The following is a 16,374-nucleotide window of genomic DNA, read 5'->3' as shown; positions in this document are numbered from 1 at the left end:
CTCAAACCAGCAGTGGAAATTAGACATAAGACAGAGATGACTCGAAGTCCATTTTCTCGCTGTAGGTTCCATTTCAAACTAGAAGCATTAATCAGATCGGGGCATTGCTGAAATCTGGAATTGTTGTACTAAAAAATTTCTTTCCTTAAAAAATATAAAAGCAGAAGCTTATAAATGAGAGTTGAAGGTCTCTGAGGTACCCTCAAGCTCCACATTTCTGTATGGTTTTTTTTAAAAAATACAGCAGAATGTATTACAATTCTTTGTACACATATACAGCACAATTTTTCGTATCTCTGGTTATATATGAAGTAGGTTGACATCAATTCGTGTCTTCATACATGTACTTTGGATAATGATGTCCATCACATTCCACCATCCTTGCTAACCCCCTGCCCCCTCCCTTCCCCTCCCACCCTTCTGCCCTATCTAGAGTTTGGCTGTATGGGTTTAAGGGAGCCATATTAGAGGACCTCAAAAAGAACCACCACTGTCAAACTGGGAGAGTGCTCAGAAGACAGAAAAGTCTGGAGCCACTAGGGATGAAGGAATCTGGGTTCAAATTCCAGGTTTTCTACTTTCTAACTCCATGTTTTCATTGGGTTGCTTAGATGTTCCATGACTCAACTTGCTCAAGTGTTAAACAGAGAAGGCACCATCGATGTCATAGAATTTCCAGGAGGATAAAATAAGAAAATCTATATAAACTACATGGTTCACTTGAGGACGTTGCACTAAATGAAATAAGTCATTTGCACAAAGACAAGTGCTACACAATTCCACTTCTGTGATGTATCTAAAATAATCAAATGTAGAAATTCAAAAAGTGGAATGGTGGTTGCACTAGGCTGGGGTGGAAATGGGGTGCTGCTAATCAAAAGGCCTAAAGTCTCATCTAATCCAGATGAATTAGCTCTAGAGATCTCTTGTATCCTAGTAAACAATCAATTTTTGCCCACCTAAAAATTTAAGAGGATAGATCTCATGTTAAGTATTCTTACCACAATAAAATAAAATTTTAAATATTTAATGATGAACTCTGTAGTTCAGGATTTTGAACACAGGAAGCGCTTAATAAATGTAAGCAATTCTTGTTAATTTTATTTTTAGCATTATAGGTGTGCAAAGGAGTAGGAAAAGATTTGTGTATCATTGAAAATTTAGCTGGGTCGTATTTTTAATTTGGCTTCAAAACTACTTTGTATAGCTGGGCTCAGTGGAACACAACTGTATTCCCAGTGGCTCTGGAGGCTGAGGCAGGAGGATTTGATTTGAGAGTTCAAAGCCAACCTCAGCAAAAGTGAGGTGCTAAGCAACTCAATGAGACCCTGTCTCTAAATAAAATACAAAATAGGGCTGGGGATGTGGCTCATTTGTTGCGTGCCCCTGAGTTCAATCCCCAGTACCCCACCTCAAAAAAAAAAAAAAAACTAAACTAAAACTACTTTGATATAAAGAAATTTAAAAGCTAACATTAAAAATAATTTTTACATCATCCTTTCATCTCTTTATAAAAATAAGAAATTATCTAAATGTAAACAGAAATATATTCATCTCTAAGGGTTTCTTAATTGAAATGGTCTTTTGAACCCTATATGTGATTACAAGGGTGGGGATTCCTGACTTAGGCAATTTTTACACATTATTGCAGGTCACATTCAGTTGAGCTGTTAAGTAAAGCCTAAGGAAATATAGTTTTTCCATAGACAAAGAAATTCTTAGACATGAGTCTGAATTATTATGCTGAAAATAATGTATAACTTTAAAGCCATGGAACTACTTTCATTTTACCACATAGACCAGAATTTATAATTCCCCAAATGAGTATTGCATTCAAAGTAGTCACCAGGGGAGGTTACAAACCCATTTTATTATTGCTCCCAGAGTTCACAAAATTTTTTGAAACTCCTCTTTTAGGATTGCAGTCAGGAAAAGTTTATGAGCCACACAAGAAAATCAATCTTGTTACATAGTTTTCACATCTCATTCTTTTCCCCAAACATCACCTACATGGAACCCACAGCCTTGGCTTCCACTGACTATTAGCTGTTTCCAAAAATCAAATTTGCCATCAAAAGACAAAGAGTTGTCTGAGGATATGTAAAACTGTGTCCCACAGGCTCTGAAGAGAATTCCAGTAGGGAAGTTCCCAAATATCCCAAAAAAAGGCAGCATTATTGAAATAAGAGTACAGCTTCTCATGAGTGCCAACCCAGGAGGAGACAGAATTTGGATGGTTGTATTCTGGTATGTTAAGTAAAAGCAATAGGATTCATTTACTTTAAGGTCACACATCAAATTGAGATTTTTGTTTCTGCCTTAAGGAGTAGTTCATTAACTACCAAAATAACAAAATCTTAAAAAAAAAATACCATATATATGCATACTATATATATGTATATACAATATACATTTTATATGTATATTATATATTATATACACATACATGTATATAATATATTATGTACATATATGTATATTATATACATATAAAAATATACATATTTTATATGTATATACAATACAAAACAATATTAATTAAATTAAGAAGTTCTCTATTTCTATGATTGATAGTAAAGAAACTTAATCCCTCAGATTGCATTAAAGGAGAGTGAATTGGAAACGTGAAGAAATGATTTTTCTTCTTACAGAATGAGGTAAACATAGAATTCATGCCAGGGAGAGCTGTTGAGACAAACACAGAGTCTGAATTTGCAAATGGAATGGATCATTTTATGACTGTTAACATAAAATTTGCAGCTCTGTAAGCCTAGATAGTGATTTAAAGACAATAAAATCTCATGCTTCAGGGTATAAGTTAATCACCTGCAAGGACCAGGACGAATTTTCCTTCCAGAAGTAACAATGCACAATTGAGTAGGTGCATAAATTTTGTTTAATTTCCAATGTGTCAAGTATTGGTCAGTGCTGAAAACAAGAATCAAATTAGATGGGCTATTAATTTGATTTGGTTCAGCAACTCCTATATTGTTGCTTCCACTGAGTTTTATGTCTTGTGTTTATACTTTGCTATTTTAAATAACAATTACTTTGTCAATCTTTCATTTTTATAACACAGGTTGTCCCAGAATGGGGACATTTATACACTGTGCAGTATTATCTTCATTATAGGAAGTAAATGGGATTGAAATTATCTTGGATAACATCAACTTGGTTAATAAGAATATCTTAGGGCTTATGGAGGTGTATCTTTTATGCATTTCACTCACAACAAAAGAAGTCTCCGCAGATAAGACCCCAATGATCTCTGTTGCTCCTATCTTGCATTTTTGCTTATAGCTGATGTCTTCCAGAATCTGTGGCCCAAAGGCAAATAGAAAAAAGGAAATACTTAGAAATGAAGAGCAAGAACACACTTTTCCCTAAAAAAAAAAAAAAAAAAAAATGTCAGATTCACAGGTTAATTTTCAATTTATGCTGGTAAAAATCACATTTGTCGGGTGACCAACACAAGACACTCATTGTGAAGTAAAAGTGATTAATCTATTTAAAAGTAGAAACAAATTTAAATTGTTTACTATGTATAAGAAAATAGTTCTAATTTCTGAATGGTAGGTCTGGAGATCTTCAAATGCAGTATAATTGATTTGCAAAACTATAGCCTTGCTTTCAGAATTTAATTGGAAGGAACTGGCAGTGAGAGTATATTAAGTTTATGATTTCTTCATATTTCCATTTAATCAGATTATGGATTCATAGCTGTTTGCTATTGAAAATGAACTTGTTCTGTCTTCTAAAACATTGAAATAGCTATGTAATTAATAGATGGCCTATTGTATTAGTCTGATTAATAATTAATCAGAAGTGAAGGTAGAAGGAAGCTTTTTCCCCAACTAAATGAGTGACTTTTATATAAAGACACACATTCTCAAAGTGTGGGTGGAACACAGTATGCTCCTCCACTGATGTCGTCCTGCCTGGAGCCAGTGAGGCCCAAAGTGCAGAGTACCTAGTCAGAGGACAACACTGAGGGCTTTATTTTCTCAACACTTCAGGAAGTGTGTGGTTCATGCTAAAAGAAGAGTAGAGAATGGGGCACATCAATCCAATATTCTGTACGTTTTCCGAGTCATGACTAAGTGAGAAGTCTCAGCAAAGACAACAGTATCTACATACAGTACTGCCCCAAAATTGTCCTTCGCTCATTCAACAAACATGTGTGTAGGTCCTCTATGTACTTTACACTATGCTGTATGCATGTACTACAGATTCAAGTCCCCACCATTTTTTTTTTAAAAATTGCTTCCTGGATTCATAACATCCCTGTTTCTATGTTTACCTCATTCTGTAAGAAGAAAAATCATTTCTTCACATTTCCAAAAAAAAAAAAAAAACCACACACACAGAGAGCAAGAACTCATATTGGAGTGCCTACCGTGGATAGGGATGTGGCTCAACATGATGTATAGCATGTCACATTCAATGATTTAGAAAGTAAAGGAGAAAAAATATAACTTTTCCTCCCTCTTGTTAAAAATTATATTCCAAGTGTTATCTGAATCATTATTTTTGGAATCTATTTGAGGTTATAATAGTCCTAATGATGATTCAAAGTTACCATCATTTCAATATAGGTTTGGGGCAACTGGTCTTTATATGCTTTGGTATAAAGAAGGTAAATGACAAATGTCTGAATACAGAAATTGTGTTTAATCATCCATAAGCAAAGAGAGCCTTTACAAGGTTGACAATAAAGTATCTCAACTTAGAATGCTATTTATTTCTATGAATACAGATGTGTATTTTTCTATTTATCTAGCTCTCATCTATCTATTTATTATTGAGATGCTATAGGGTAGACTACATGCTATTATTTAAAAAGGAAAATTCAGAAAAATTGGATTCACCATTTCTTTTAAATTCAACATTTTTATTTCTGTAGCCAATAATCACCTTATCACCTAGTAAGAAGGTATACATAGAAACTAAAAAGGAAAACATTTTATGATGAAATACATTTCCTAGTTTGGGTTGTATAGGAAATGTCAATTATTTTTATTCTTTGTAAATTAAAAACAATGATAAAGCAAAAAATTAAAATGCACCAACATGTATTAATTTGAATTAGATACCTTTCTTTCCAGTATGAAGTTGATGTAGTCCATGAATAAATATGAAGTTTGCCCTTTTGTAATAAGCTAGAAGAGACACAATCCAAACACAACAAAAACACTTTACCAGATGACTTCCACACGGAGACACACAATAAACATGATCTTGACACATATGGAATAATTTTTGAGACATTATCAATTGCAGTACATGTTTTTCTGATTTAGAAGGAGTCACTGTTTACCCAACCTCAATTAACGCATTTGACTTTTCAAGTGAATTGTTAACTATTTTACACATCAATGATAAAAATTTTTAAATGAAAGTTTTAAAATAATTTTTAAACTAAAAACGTTTTTAAATTAAAAGTACCTTTTGGGTACTACCTTTAATAAGGTTCTTTAGTCTAAAGTCTGTCTTTAAAATTTTTGGTAAATGGTTTTTTTTATATTTTTAATGTTAATGCAGGAGATGGGAAGGCTAAACATTTATTCCTATTTCAGAAGGCTGCATCAACATTGACACACAGAAAAATGTCCTAATGAGACATTTGGGGGAGCGTGGATTCTTTGAGTATACCTTATCATATTTCTGCAGGGGATCATCATGGAAATCCATATTTCCATGGCTTGGTGTGTTTTAACAAGCATCTGATGTCTCCTTGCTATGGAAGACAGGTTATGGGGTTAACAGTTCACCCACTACTGGCAGACCAGAACCACCTCGAGAGTGAGCACACATGCAGCATCATTGTTTTAATTTAATTTGTTCGCATTATTGAGGACAGATTAACCAGGTGGCTACCAGTTCTGCAGGCTGACCTGTTATAATTCAGCTAACTGGCTTGAGTTTCTTCAAATGCCAGGGTAGTGGGACCCTGAGCCGGAGGGACAGGGAAGACCCTCACAGTGCCAGCAGTCCCCACAGTGCTAAAAGCAACAAGACATTAACTGACGTCTGAAAGTGTTAAGAGTGACATTAAAGTTGCAGAGTAAGGGCATACTTGCATGCACCAGACCTTCTTTTGACAATGTGACTTTCTCCAGAACAACATCTTAGCATTTTTTCTTCTCATTGATTTTACCTTTCCCCATTTGTTAGGTCAGTCTCTTTCTCTCAGCAAAAGTAGGAGAAAAAGTGTCCAAGAGGTAATTTTTGATTCTTTTCAGCTTCCAGTGAAATGTCGAGTTTTGAAGTCAATTAAAAGATTATTAGGAAATGACCCTATGAAGGTGTAGAAAAAAATTAGGGCAAAATTATATTAATTTATGATGGATTCTAAAATTTCTAAGAGAGATTATTTTTATCCACTTCATTAAGGAGGATAATTCATCATCAACTTAAAAAAAAAAATCAAGATGAGTTTCGTGGTTACTTTGAAGCCATATTAATGTAATTTTATATGACTTCAGAAAGGTATTTTAGAACTTTTTCTTCCATAGCCATTTCCAACAACCAGTTTTGTTTTCTTTGTGCAAATATCTAGGCCAAGGCTCCGTGAGACTATAAGGGGAGGGGGGGGCTAAACACCTAATCAATATGAGAACTGCAGAACTGAATTACTTTGAAAGTGAGCTATATTGTGTTTTCCATTAGACTGATGATGGCATCCTTCCTACCCCCCCCCCCGCCCATCTTTTTATTTTTGGATGAGGAGAAGAGTCCACAAGTTAGAGCTTAGCATTTAAGCAAAGGAATAAAATGTCACTGCAGATTGTTTTAGATTTCATAAAAGAGATAGAATTAAACTCAGCCTTGTATAAGTTATGTTAAAAATAACGATGGAGGAATTCTTAGATAAGAGAGTCAAGAATAGCCATGGGTGTTGATTCTCACGAAAGTTCGTGCATAAGCTCACAGAGCATCTTGTTCATCAAATCCGTGTTCTATGGATCCTGCTTCTAATTCTTCTCTCATTTGTTTCTTCCACAGAGCTACAGTGAACCTGTCGATGTTAAGACATCTCAAGCTCCTCAGCTGATCAGTTCCAAGCCGTCAGTATTCCATGGGCCCAGCCAGGCCCACTCAGCTCTGTACCTAAGTTCGCACTATCACCAACAACCTGGAATGAATCCTCACCTAACTGCCATGCATTCTAGTCTCCCCAGGAACATCGCACCCAAGCCGAATAACCAAATGCCAGTGACTGTCTCTATAGCAAACATGGCTGTGTCTCCCCCTCCTCCCCTCCAGATCAGCCCACCTCTCCACCAGCATCTCAGCATGCAGCAGCACCAGCCACTCACCATGCAGCAGCCCCTTGGGAACCAGCTCCCCATGCAGGTCCAGTCTGCCTTACATTCACCCACCATGCAGCAAGTAAGCACCATAGCTCCAGACTTAGAATCAGTACCCCTCTTCTGAAGGGCTGGGAGAGGGATCTGTTCATCCAGTGGAGGCTGGGGGACATGTGTTTTCTCTTCTTCTATTTAAATGGAGAAAAAGAATCAAAAATATTCTACAAATATCTGTTGATGAAAAAAATAATGTAATTGACAAGGGATGGGTTTGTGGAACATGATATCATCCTAGCAGTTGATAGTTGCTTTTCATAATCACTGGTTTCTTCCCCAAGATATCCATTTTGCTTTATCTTTCTAATCCCCTTTTTGTTCTGTTTCTCGAGTAGAGTATATTTATTATTTTGAGATGTCACATACTGCCATTGATCTTTTTATGATAGAAAATTCTATATATGTTTTTAAATATTGCTTGTAGATGAGAACATCTTGACTGGTCTGCCAGTTAAGTCCAATAAATGCTCTAAAATAAAATCAGGTTCAATAGCAAATTTGGTGGAACCCTGAAAATTTTAAGAACTAAACATTCTAACCAGAGTTTTATTTAAAAATGGATATCTGGGGCTCAGAGGTAGAGCACCTGCCTGGCATACACCGAGCCCTGAGTTTGATCTCTAGCATCATAAAAAAAATATAAAGAAAGAAATAAGGGGAGCTCACCTCTGCATAAACTGGAAAATCTGGCCGTCTGAGAACCTCCTTACTCATTTCTCGATTATTGAAGTCATTTGTGGGAAATCTTAGCTTAACTTGGATTTTGATGTTATTTCAAAATTTGGAAATTAGGAGCAAACCATGTAAACTCAGTTGACCATACAGTATTCAAAAATACTAAAAACTTGTCTTTAAAGAAGGGGAAAACCTAAAAACTGTAGCAAATTCAGCTGTCACTTTTATAGTCAAATTACTCTTTGTCCTCAGATCTTTATGTAAATATGTAAACACAGTTCTCCTATAGAATTAGTATCTAGCCATCTATGAAATTTCAGGCTTAAATTTGGTGAGAGAAGAGGCAGAAAGAAAAATCAAATATATGTAGTCCCAAATTCATAATCATCATCGTCATCATCATTATTATTATTAACAGGTATTAGTAGACCTTAATACTTTTAGCTCATCTTCTCAGAACATTTACAGTTCAGATACCAGCATCATCTTCATTTTACAGATGAGGACATTGAGGCTTGGCAGAGTTAAATAATGTACTCATAAAGTCAGAGCTGGTATTCAAACCTGAATCTGTTCAGAAATCAGAGCTTGAATTCATATATATATATATATATATATATATATATATATATATTTAAAATTAGGTTTTATTTTAGGCATTTAGACACCAAAACCAAAATAATTAGGTATGTTTTTATTATTTTTCATCAGTTCTAATCAGTTATACATGACAGTACAAAGCGCTTTGATTCATTGTGCACAAATGGAGCAGAATTTTTCACTTCTCTGGTTGTACACAAAGTAGAGTCACACCATTTGTGCAATATACATGTACCTAGGGTAATGATGTCCTTCTCATTCCACTATCTTTTCTACTCCTTTTCCCCTCCCCCCACTCCCCTTTGCCCCATCCAAAGTTTCTCCACTCATCCTATGCACCTCCCCACATTATGGATTCGCATCCACTTATCAGAGAAAACATTCAGCACCTGGATTGGGCCCCGGGGGTGGGGGGGGTGGCTTATTTTGCTTAGCATGATGTTCTCCAACTCCATCCATTTACCTGCAAATGCCATAATTTTTTTCTCTTTTAATGCTGAGTAATATCCCATTGTGTACATGTATCACAGTTTCTTTATCCATTCATCTGTTGAAGGACACCTAGGTTGGTTCCACAGTTTAGCAATTGTGAATTGTGCTGCTATAAACACTGAAGTGGCTGCATCACTATAGTATGCTGTTTTGAAGTCCTTTGGGTATAGACCAAGGAGTGGGATAGCTGGGTCAAATGATGGTTCCATTCCCAGATTTCTAATGAATCTCCGTACTGCTTTCCAGATTGGCTGCACCAATTTGCAGTCCCACCAGCAATGTATGAGTGTACCTTTGCCCCACATCCTCGCCAACACTTATTGTTGTTTGTATTCTGGATAACTGCCATTCTGACTGGCATGAGATGAAATCTTAGAGTAGTTTTGATTTGCATTTCTCTAATTACTAGAGATATTGAAAATTTTTTTTATATTTGTTGATTGAGTGTATATCTTCTTCTGAGAAGTATCTGTTCAGCTCCTTAGCCCCTTTATTGATTGGGTTGTTGGTTTTTTGGTGTGAAGTTTTTTGAGTTCTTCATATATCCTGGCGATTAGTGCACTAACTGACGTGTGTGTGTCAAAAATTTGATCCCAAAATGTACGCAGAACCTGAATTCTTAATGCTAGGCTTGTTGCCCCTTGCTATCAGTTGCTCTTGTAGAATAGCAACCTTTGTATTAGAAAACTTGTTTCTTCCAAGAATTTAGAGGGTCTGTAAATCCCAGTTAGTTCTGAAATCAAAATTTTTATGGCAAGCAAAGGGATCCATTTCCTTATGGAAGTCTCCCTTAGCCAAGGTTACTATAAAGTTGTCTTGCCTGAGAGATGGAAAGGCCAAATGGGTAGCAAGTGAATGAGGAGAAAGAGGTGGGGACAGGGTAAGAGTCATCCACAGGTCACTGGAGCAGGAGCCTGCAGATTGAGGAGACTGACAGACCCCATAGGTCAATCATACTAAAATTGAGATCAAAAAGTCCATCAACCCTGAATGTCTTAATCTGCTACAATCACAAGAGTTGTTGGGAACAACATTCAGGTCATCAGTGAGACTTCAGCCTGTACCTGTTGTCCCAGTCTACCAGGAAAATGAAGTATGTTTCATTTTTATAGCTTAAAAGTAAAATAATGTTACTTCAGGCTTTGCCTGTAGATTTCTTGGTCTGTGATTCTTCTGGTATTTATGATTTGCTTAAATTTAGATGCTGAAGTTAACTAAATTTTCAATCTTTGAACTTTCTAGGTAGCACATAATTTGGTGTTTATAAACTGAAGTCGCCCATTTAATCTTAGCTAATAAATAAAAAATGTTTGCATGATATTCTCTCACCCAACTTAAGGACCTATTTTCATAAAATGGGGGGGAAAAAGTGATGGTTTTGTTGTGTGTGCAACCCAAGTCGCAGATAAAATTTGACCTGTCTGATTCATCATCCAAAACACCTTTGTCCAAAGATGTTTGCTTACTAGTATGTGGATTGTGTTTCCATGTGTGTGCGTGCACACATGTGCGAGCACGCACACACACCCCAAAGGAGAGAGAAAAAAGAAAGTAAATGACTACTGTATTTTTAAAAGAATGTCTCATATTTCAGTATTACTTTAGCTATTTTATTACCCTTTTGAAAATGAATGTATCCTACAAAATGGTTGTATAGTCCACCAGGAGTAATAGTTTCACTTTTTTTCTAGAATAATATTTTATACACGGAACCCATGAACCTCTTTTTTGGGGGGATCCAGTTTTACGCCTATTTTTCTGCTCACTGTATTGTCGAATGAGGTCAAGAGAAGAAATCATTAATATCTGTCAACTTCCTTTATAACCTTAAGAAAAAAAATCTTTGTATGATATCACATGGACAGATTTTCAATTTCCTTGTGTAATAAACAGCTGCTTTAGGATTTGGGTGTAATTTAAAGGTTTAAAAAAAATCACATTGAGATTGATGAATAAATCAGTCGTGAAGACAAAAAACATTGACGCCCTGTTGAAAATACCTCTTCAGACAGGCAGGAAATGAAATTAGTTTCCAGTAAAGTGTGGATATGAGGATCACTGTTTGGTGGTGCTGTAGGCTTTTTCGGACTTGCTATGGTGGCACAACAAAACTGCTAGGGCTACAGAAATCTAATTAAAGAGTAAATGTCCCTTCTGACATCAAATTAATCTTTATCATGTTTCCTATTTTTATTTCAATCTGGCACCAGAAAATGAAATTTAAAATTCCAGGCATGCTACAAAACAGTTGGTGATTTTTCTCCTGAGCATTAAAATGCAAAATATTCAGTCTTGGTTAATTAGACTGCTAAGCAAACATTTTCCAAAAAGTGTATATCATTGTTTTTTTTCAATTTACATCAGTTATAAAAATGTACTTAGCTCTAAGTTTGACCTCAGCATCTCTTTATAATAATGTTCAGAAACATGTTTCATTTTCCAACTTGAAAGTAAAATAGTGTTAAATAATGTTACGTCAGCCTTTGCCTGTATATTTCTTGGTTCTTGCATGTTTTGATATTAGTGATTTCCTTAAATTTATACTAAATTTTAGCTAAATTTTTAATCTTTGAACTTTCTAGCTAGAATACAATTTAGGTTTATAAACTGAAGTCATCCATTTAATTTTAACTAATAATCTAAAAATTAATATTTGCCTGATATTCTCTCACCAAACTTAAGGATCTCTTTTCACAGAATGGGGGGGAAAAAGATGGTTTAGGGTGTGCATGTGTGTGTGTGTGTGTGTGTGTGTGTGTGTGTTGCTTTTTCATGTTTCCATACCTTCAACTCAAGATATTTTCAATTACTCTTTGTTTTGATACTTGTTTGCTTTTAGGTTCTATTTTGTCCATTGTGTAACAATCCAATATGGAGAACTTTACATTAAAAAGATAGGAAAACCCTGGCATTTACACGTTTATCCACCCTGATGCTTTCTAACAGTAGCATCGAGTAATCTGTACTAAACTTTATTTATTGAAAGATATAATTTATTGAGCCACTACTATGGGCTAGGCCCTGAGAATATCGAGTAAGCACTGTAAATACCGTCAGATCTCAGGGTCCCCTAAGGCAGCCTTACAAGGGGGACTTAATAAAGGAAGTCAACACAATGCTCCCTCAAAGCTCTCTCCTGCCCTTTGCCCAGGAACACACTAGACACTAGGGAAGGAAGTCAAGAATGCTGGACAAGATAACAGGACTCTAAGGAAATGAAGACATTTCATTAAGTAAGACTCTCACCATGTTGGAAATCTGGGCAAGTCTAGAGAAAGAGGATTTCGCCTGGAAAGGACAGGACTCCCAAATTACCAGTTAGACCTCTTTTCACTTTCTCATTTAGAAGACATTCACAGTTTGAGCTAGAGGTGGTGTGTACACAGACAAACTTATTTCCCACAAATCAGTTGTTAACTTAGGAAATTTTTAGTCTATATAAGGTCAAACACCCAGTCTGGATGAATTCTCCACTCTTCAATGACTGTTTCCCAATATCCAGAATTTTATCTTTCTCTATAGCTTGGGTGGGAGTGAGGGTAGACATTGGTTCCAAGTCTATCATTTGAATGGAAACTAAATCAATATCTTAAATCCTATATTGAGAGTTGAAGACAGTTGCTAGTAGGTATTGTCTTGGAGTCATTACACTGGGGACATCCAAACATAAACTAAAGTCTAAGGAAATATCCTTAGTTTAAAAAAAAATCAATCCTCTGAGTATCCTGCTGAGTTTAAGAAAAGTAAAAATTCAACAATATTAGGTCATCAAAAACTTCCTCCAAGTAAATAGGGAATGATTCTGAAATCTCTTGATTTCTCAGTGGTTAAAACTCATGGATGGAATCTGCTGCAAGACAACCACAAGATTAATTAAGTTGCTTTTTTCAGTCACTTGCAGCAAAGCTTGCTTATGCTGCTCTTGAATTCACCACATAAGCTAAAAATAAATCTTTGCATATAATGCTTTTTGTGTGCCAGATATAGCTATATACTTCAGAGATTCTGTCCTTGAATTTTTAATAGCTTTGCTAGGATTAAAAGTCAACACTTCACCATACTAGTGAATTCAAGGAATCTTCCTGAAGTCCGATTATTGTTTGCTGGTTAATAGACTTTTCAATTAAAAAAATATTTTCTCTGTCTTACACTTTTCCCTCTCTGTTTTCGAATGGCAAGTTGTTTTGCATCTCTTTCCCTATATTAGTCCAACAACTGTTAAAAAGCTTTGGTTGAAATTTTTTAGCTGAGAAAGAAATACAAATAAAAGAAGAAGCAGATGGTCTCTTTGTGATTGAATGAAGAAAAAGGGGTTTGAGAACAATATGTGAATAGGTGTAGTCTAATAAGACACTCAGCCACCTGCTGCCTGAATCCTTCAAAAAAGATTCTGTTTCATATTCTGGGGATTAACTATTAATGTATCCTTAGGTTTGATAGAAAACAAACTTTGAGGGGTTTAAGCTTTTTTCTCCCTTTGTTTTGATTGAGTTAGCTTCTCTATGTTTTAAATTGTTTCTCAAGTCAATTTATCTGCTCAAGAGTATAATTAAAGGTTTTCTGACACATGGCTAGATGAAGGAAAGGTAAGTAGACCCGAGTTTGGGGCATTTCTTTTCTGCATTTGTTTTAAGTTCTCTGGGCCCTTCCCAAAGGCTTGCCCTGACAGTGACAGGAGCAAGGTCTGGGGTGTTTGCAAAGAATTAATAAATATTTAGTTGCATTTTTCTTTAAAAGGCACTTTGATCCTTATTTGTGGACTTGCATTTTTTCCCCTTCAGGGATTTACTCTTCAACCTGACTATCAGACTATTATCAATCCTACATCCACAGCCGCACAAGTTGTCACTCAAGCAATGGAGTATGTGCGTTCGGGGTGCAGAAATCCTCCCCCACAGCCTGTGGACTGGAATAACGACTACTGCAGTAGTGGGTAAGCAGCCAGCAGTCGCCACCTGGTGGTAAACAGCATTCATAGCATGCGTCCTAGTGGATCCTTGTTTTACTCCGGCTTTCAAAACTGCTATCTGGGATGGTTGTTCATTCAGGAAAGACAAAGACATCTCTCCAGAAACAATTTAAGCCATCTTCTAGATCTTCCAAGAATGAATACCTTTAGATCACTGTTCGCTTTAAATGTAGGTTAACTACCCATGCCCTTTCCCAGTACATAACTCCATCCCTCGAGCTAGAGCAAATAACTCAAAGCCATTGACCCCGGCTGTCCCCTGGAGCAGATTGTCTTGTAACAAGAAATTGTCTGTTTTCTCTCCACACAGGGGCATGCAGAGGGACAAAGCACTGTACCTTACCTGAAAATCTGAACACCTCTTCTTTCCACTGAGGAATTCAGGGAAGTCTTTTCACCATGGATTGCTTTGTACAGCCAAGGCAGTTCTCCATTTTATTAGAAAATACAAGTTGCTAAGCACTTAGGACCATTTGAGCTTGTGGGTCACCCACTCTGGAAGAAATAGTCATGCTTCTTTATTATTTTTTTAATCCTTTATGGACATTGTTTTTCCTCCTTCCCCGAAGGAAATATGGACCATTCAGATTTTATGTTGGTTTTTTGCTGTGAAGTGCTGCGCCCTAGTAACTGCCTTAGCAACTGTAGATGTCTCGGATAACAGTCCTGGATTTTCCATTGGTTTTCATAATGGGTGTTTATATGAAACTACTAAAGACTTTTTAAATGGCTTGATGTAGCAGTCATAGCAAGTTTGTAAATAGCATCTATGTTACACTCTCCTAGAGTATAAAATGTGAATGTTTTTGTAGCTAAATTGTAATTTGAAACTGGCTCATCCCAGTTTATTGATTTCACGATAGGGGTTAAATTGGCAAACATTCATATTTTTACTTCATTTTTAAAACAACTAATAGTTCTATATTTTCAAAATATTTGAAAAAAAGTATTCCCAAATGATTTTAATTTAAAAACAAATTGGCTTTGTCTCATTGATCAGACAAAAAGAAACTAGTGTTAAGGGAAGCGCAAACCCATTTATTTTGTACTGCAGAAAAATTGCTTTTTTGTATCACTTTTTGTGTAATGGTTAGTAAATGTCATTTAAGTCCTTTTATGTATAAAACTGCCAAATGCTTACCTGGTATCTTACTAGATGCAGAAACAGATTGGAAACAGCTAAATTATAACCTTTACATATGGCTCTGTATTATTGTTTCTTCATACTGTGTCTGTATTTAATCTTTTTTTATGGAACCTGTTGCGCCTATTTATGAAATAATAAATATAGGTGTTTGTAAGTAAATTTGTTAGTATTTGAAAGAGGTTTCTTTGATGTTTTAACTTTTGCTGGCAAAAAAAAATTCACGCTTGGTGTGAATACTTTATTATTTAGTTTTTACAGTGACATGAATAAAGCCAAACCTGCTTTTCATTTAGCAGCAAATTAAAGTAACCAGTCCTTATTTCTGCATTTCTTTGGTTGATGCAAATGAAGAACTATTCTCCTTAAGAACTTTCTTTCTTCTTCAATATAAAGGAAAATTGCCCCCAAAGTCACACAGCTCCAAGACTAAACACACACATCCTCTACCTAAAAAGAGTTGCTTTTGGGTTCTCAGCTGATTTTAGTCAATTCTGAAAATCACACACACACACACACACACACACACCATAAAATTCAAGTCCAGTCACCTAAAACTCAAGCTGCATGCTTCTCACAAAGTCTCCCAAACATGTAAGAACAGATCCATGCAAAGGAAGGAACCAAAGGGAAGCATCCTGTTAGGAATAAACCTAGAAATGAAAGGTGAGTAATCAGACAGCAAAAGAGAAAAGAAACGCATTCCAAATTTGAAAGCTGTTTTTATGGAACTGACATTCTTGCTGTCTCTTGTGTCTCTAGAAGCAACTTCTCTTCCCAAAAAGAATTCTGAGAGATTTGCTAGGGGGACCAAAAATTTTGAAAATCTGGATGAGGATTTGCATAGATTTTACACCAAAAAAAAGAGAGAGAGAGAGAGAGCTAGAAAATTATTCCCTTACACGAGACTATCAGCTAAGTTAACCTGGTTGAAAATCCAAAGAATGGTTAATGTCTCTTTCATGGAATGTGCAAAATGAATCCAGCAGTTTAACGAAATACAAATATATGCATTATGTAACCCAGTCAGAATTAAAAAGACAAAAGGTATGCTTGCTTTGGAATGATTTTAGGCATTGTACAACCTTGAGTCACTTGAGCATGTAATAACTAATAAATAATGCAGA

The 16,374-nt window shown here is 35.8% G+C and overlaps 1 protein-coding gene across 1 annotated transcript in view; it reads left to right on the top strand.

Moving 5' to 3' along the window:
* The window catches only part of Tox (thymocyte selection associated high mobility group box), a 297,744-nt gene extending 283,294 nt beyond the window's left edge, over nucleotides 1-14,450 (top strand). The window contains exons 7-9 of the mRNA XM_026390809.2: nucleotides 7,006-7,392; nucleotides 13,916-14,067; nucleotides 14,414-14,450. Of these exons, the coding sequence (XP_026246594.1) occupies nucleotides 7,006-7,392; nucleotides 13,916-14,067; nucleotides 14,414-14,450 (576 nt within the window). The remainder of the gene's footprint in view (nucleotides 1-7,005; nucleotides 7,393-13,915; nucleotides 14,068-14,413) is intronic.
* Nucleotides 14,451-16,374: the final 1,924 nt, after the last annotated feature.

Source organism: Urocitellus parryii, chromosome 7 (assembly GCF_045843805.1).
Source record: "Urocitellus parryii isolate mUroPar1 chromosome 7, mUroPar1.hap1, whole genome shotgun sequence".
NCBI classification, from domain to species: domain Eukaryota; kingdom Metazoa; phylum Chordata; class Mammalia; order Rodentia; family Sciuridae; genus Urocitellus; species Urocitellus parryii.
This window is presented reverse-complemented; position numbering and strand designations above follow the sequence as displayed.